This window comes from Cupressus sempervirens, chromosome 10 (assembly GCF_028749045.1).
Source record: "Cupressus sempervirens isolate cs-2001-9-10 chromosome 10, ASM2874904v1, whole genome shotgun sequence".
NCBI classification, from domain to species: domain Eukaryota; kingdom Viridiplantae; phylum Streptophyta; class Pinopsida; order Cupressales; family Cupressaceae; genus Cupressus; species Cupressus sempervirens.
In genome coordinates, this window is record NC_143127.1 from 737387296 (window position 1) to 737391912 (window position 4617).

The following is a 4617-nucleotide window of genomic DNA, read 5'->3' on the forward strand; positions in this document are numbered from 1 at the left end:
TGTATCTATAATTAATTTTTAGCTATTTTATTTTTAAATATGGAACTAATTTTATGATTTTTAATTTAAAATGTTTATAAACTAGGTCTAGTTATGTTTGAAATATAGAGATATGAAGAGATCTAGAGGAAGATACACTAAAAGAAATAGGTAGATGTAGAAGGGGAAAGAGAGAGAAATAAGTAAGCAAATAGTGATAGAGTTGGAAAGAGATATATAATTTAAATTAATTTAAAATTATATTTAATACAATATTTTAATATATCTATCCATTATTTTTTACATAGACAAATTAATAAATTTGACTTGTCATGTTGGGTACATCTAAGGCTCCAATAAATCACAATAAGTAATAAATGAAAGATAGGAGACTTTGGAGAAAATACGGTAAAGGTAAATACAATCTAGTAAAAAGAGAAAAAAGAAAGTTGTCCAACAAAACAAATAGTGCAAAAGTAATTTTTTTTTTTGACTATACAAATGTTGGGGATAGGAAGAAACAATCAATGGTCATCCATAGCTCTCAATAATGGTAGACCATTGATTACATAAGGAGAGGATTGATGGTGAGATAGAGTGGTAGAGACATAGAGATATAAGGATATATCAAGTAAGAGGGAGAGGGAGAGATGAAAAAATACATTGATAGAAGAGAGTAGGTATTGACAAATTGAGATGGAGAAAGGGAGAGAGAAATAAAGAGAGAAAGAGGAGGAGATAAAATATAGAGAGAGAGAGGGAGTGAGAGACAGACAAACATAAATATATATAGTAAGTGATATCTATAGACACAGTGGATAAATAGTGAGATATAATAAGAGGAAGTGCTCATAGAGAGGGGGGGCGGGGGGGACGAGATACTCCAACAATATATTTTGCAGCACGTCATTTGATCTCATGTACTTCATTAAAATAAACGAATAGAAATAAGCAACATTAACCATGATTGTTTTTCCACACCTCAACACAAGTGCATTTACTAGTTGTACTAAAGAAAACTCAAAATATTCATATAAAAAAACAAACAACTCTAGCTCTACATTTTACACTTTTATATCTTGAAACTAAATAGCACTTTTCACTTAAATACATTTGAAACACTACTTTAAGCAAATTCAAGAAGTTGAGACAAAACATTCTAACTTAATTAGCACTCTATTTGCTTGACCAATCATGTCTGGCCTATACTTTAGATTTGAAAAGTTTTGTAACAATTTTATGGCCTTAAATTAATGACCCCTATTTAAAAAGTGACCTGTCCTTATTCACAACTTTGAGGGATCTGAAACAAATCTTCCTCACCAATTGACTTGGTGGGGGCTCCTTTTCTGAAATCAGCAGGTGCCCTTCTTCCATCTTTTATGGGACAGGGTAATCTCCATCCAAAATGCACTAAAGACAAAACAAAGTCATAACATTTCTTTTTTTCCAAATTCACGTAGTGATTTTTTTCCAAATTTTTTGTTATTTTCGACTATAGATCATGAGGATCAAATGCTGAAATTTTCAGAAAAATCCACAATGTTTTTGATTTTTTGAAAATTGATCAACTATACAATTTGAATGGAAAATAGCTACATAGTACAATGAATTAACAAACTGAAAGACTCGTCAAATCTGTTACTGCAGAATTATATTAATCCATTGTACACAGATACTGTCATTAGAGAACTCTGTAGATCAGTTCTCATATTATCCCAGATTACAAACATTACACGATAGCTTCCATAACCAACTATTTATAGTTTAAACTGAATAGATAAATAATTACATAAATGTGCATATAAGATGATAACAGATTAGAACATGATCCGAAAGGCTCCTATTGCTCCCTACAGAGAAAAGCAAAACAACCGCAATAAATGCTAAGATAAAATGTCTTTTCCATATTGATCTCAGTCGAGGCGTTTGAGTCAATTGGGTGGGCAGCATCAGTGAGGGATGTGGCTATTTTTCTTGTAATTGACTAAATTTCAAAAAAACGAAAACACAATGAAATTCTTAGCATTTAATCTTCATGATCTGTATATTTTGTGATCGAAAACAACAAAATGTTTGGAAAAAAATTTCACTATATTTTCATGAATCTGAAAAATAGAAATTAGCCAACACTACCGGAGAGGCAGAGGAGAGAGAAAAAATTCAAACTGAGTTTAGTACACAATCTTTGCATCCCTTGACATGGAGTTGAAGGTTTTAATTCCCAATCTTCAATCTCTATACACTGTTCGGTCATGTTCACTGAGCTGAACACCTATTTCTTTTAAACAAATAAAGAATTAAAGAAAACAGTTCCGAAACTAAACCCGAATCATTAGAGTTTGATTTCCCTGTGCTGATGCTCCGCACAATACAATCAAACCATCTTAGAGAGTAATTTCCAGCGGGAGGCTTCTCATACTCACATATCTCAAATCTGCCGGAAACTTGGGAAGCCATTTCCAAGAGCTTTTGCTCACATCAAACACAAGGATCTCCCTGCTCTCATTTGCTCTGAAACAGATCACATCTCCCACTCCCACGCATTCAAACCAATTTGAATTGGAACTCCTCCTAAATTCCTCACAAACAGAATTGGGCATTTTTCCAATGCCTTTCCATTCGTAACCCTGCTTCTCCGTCCTCTCAAAAACTAACTCCCACACAATTATGCCTTTCAGACTATGATTTTCTTCGATTGCCTCAACCACAAAAACACCACTCTTACAACAAACAAGCCGAGCCCAGAAATTGTTGCCGCCTGCTGTGGGCATAGCCATGACAGAAGTGATCCCCTGTTCAACATTGTAGGCCATCATTCCACCATTAGAAGTCATACCGAACAAATACCCCTCAAAGAAGAACATGCTTTCGCTTCTAATATCCACATCCGGAATGCTGCCTGCAACTTTCCATCCCTTTGTAGTTGAATTATAAGATTCTACTACAACTGTACCAACGTTGGTCACGCCCACCACCATGACTGTATATTCCTCCCTCTTTTTCCCTGCTACGAAAATTGCCCTGCCCATAATTTTACTCACACAACCCATTTTTGGCAGCATGAAGTACGTTTGGGTAAAAGGATTGCAAACACACAGTGTGGGAGAATTATATCCAAACCAGGAATTGGCATTGGAGTCTGCCAAGAGAAGCCCAGAAGCAGATGCTCTGAAATTGATAGGGCAATCATTTGGAATGAAAGACAGAGAAAATGTTCGCCAGTTGTTGGTGATAAAGGAATAGATCAGCGAGGGAAATTGGGTTTTTGCAGGGCAAAGAATGAGAAATGGCTGCCTATTTCTTGCAATGGAATTGAAGTGTTCTGATGAAAACAGAGCATTCCATCCCCTGCAAACAGCTCTGAGGCGGAAGAAGCAGTCGACTGGAAGGAATTCAAGTATTCTTTCCTTCAGATGTTCAGGCAAATCTGACCACATCGTTTCCTTATTAAATTCTAAGAGCACCCAATTTCACAATTATAGTCGATTATCACAACAAAAATGGGCAAATATTTATAGCAAATTGTTGAAACTGCCATAAGGTCGAATGACATGTAATCGGAACGAATATGTGAATGTCAACGGTAAAACAAAGCCGATAATGGCGGTGAAGATTTTTTTTTGAATGCGCCGTATTCAAGGTAAAAGCAGGTTCCACAAATGATTTATAAATTCTTTAGAGTCCCATTTCATCAGAGTTTAGAGTCCCATTTCATCAGAGCTGACAATAAAGGTAAGTCAAACCTGCCCATGCCATTAAATTATGGTTTCTTTGTCTCAATTTTCTGAAGCCTAGCGGTATTTAATTCTAGTGATGGTGTTTGGTATTTAAATATTTGGTCAAACAAGAAGAGTTTTTGATTGATTTAATCTGAGGCAGTGTTGATATCAGCAACGTAACACGGTGGACGACCATTCCACGAAAGTAATAGTAATTGAATAAGTTTTGTTCATGTATGATACATTACAAATTTAACTACGTAGTCTTATCATGAATGCATAGGCATCGTTGTATTTAATTCATATTTACACAACGTCATAGTTCCTGTCTAACGCATAATAGTTGTAGAGGTGTAGATGAGTGAGAATAAGGTTAAATAGTTTTAAATTAACATTGTCAATGCATTAATTTTTGCCTAGAAATGCACTTGTGATCTGATAGGAAGGCTCATATTTTGTTATTAAATTCTTGTCTTAGAAATGCACTTGTGATCTGATAGGATGGTTCATATTTTGTTGTTAAGTTCTTGTGTTATATTATTATATCTTTGAGCATTTAAGTCCAAGAATAAGAGGCCAAAGTCCCCAATATGGCACTAAATACTTAATATCATACTACGATCAATACATATGCTTTAGACAAATTTGCACCTTCTACATTGACAACTTAAAATATGTGCAATGAGGAAAGATATCCATACCAATATTTGAATTATAGAACTTGAAGAAGTGATGAAGCATTTGGAGTATCACATTATATGTTTAAGCATACCATGCATGCTACTAGAGAACCATAAGTAGTTGGAAAAACTCCCCCAACTATGTATTATTCTCATCTTGATTATCAAATGGAAGTCGCACTATTTTTAAGCATTAGATAGAGATAAATAGAAGTATAGAACAATAACAACATAAA

At 34.5% G+C, this 4617-nt stretch overlaps 1 protein-coding gene across 1 annotated transcript; it reads right to left on the reverse strand.

Moving 5' to 3' along the window:
* Positions 1 to 2054: 2054 nt before the first annotated feature.
* Positions 2055 to 3435, reverse strand: LOC149535969 (F-box/kelch-repeat protein At5g15710-like). The gene has a single exon (XM_089804779.1). It carries the CDS (start codon positions 3417 to 3419, stop codon positions 2367 to 2369), a length of 1053 nt encoding a protein of 350 aa, XP_089660905.1. The 5' UTR covers positions 3420 to 3435; the 3' UTR covers positions 2055 to 2366.
* Positions 3436 to 4617: the final 1182 nt, after the last annotated feature.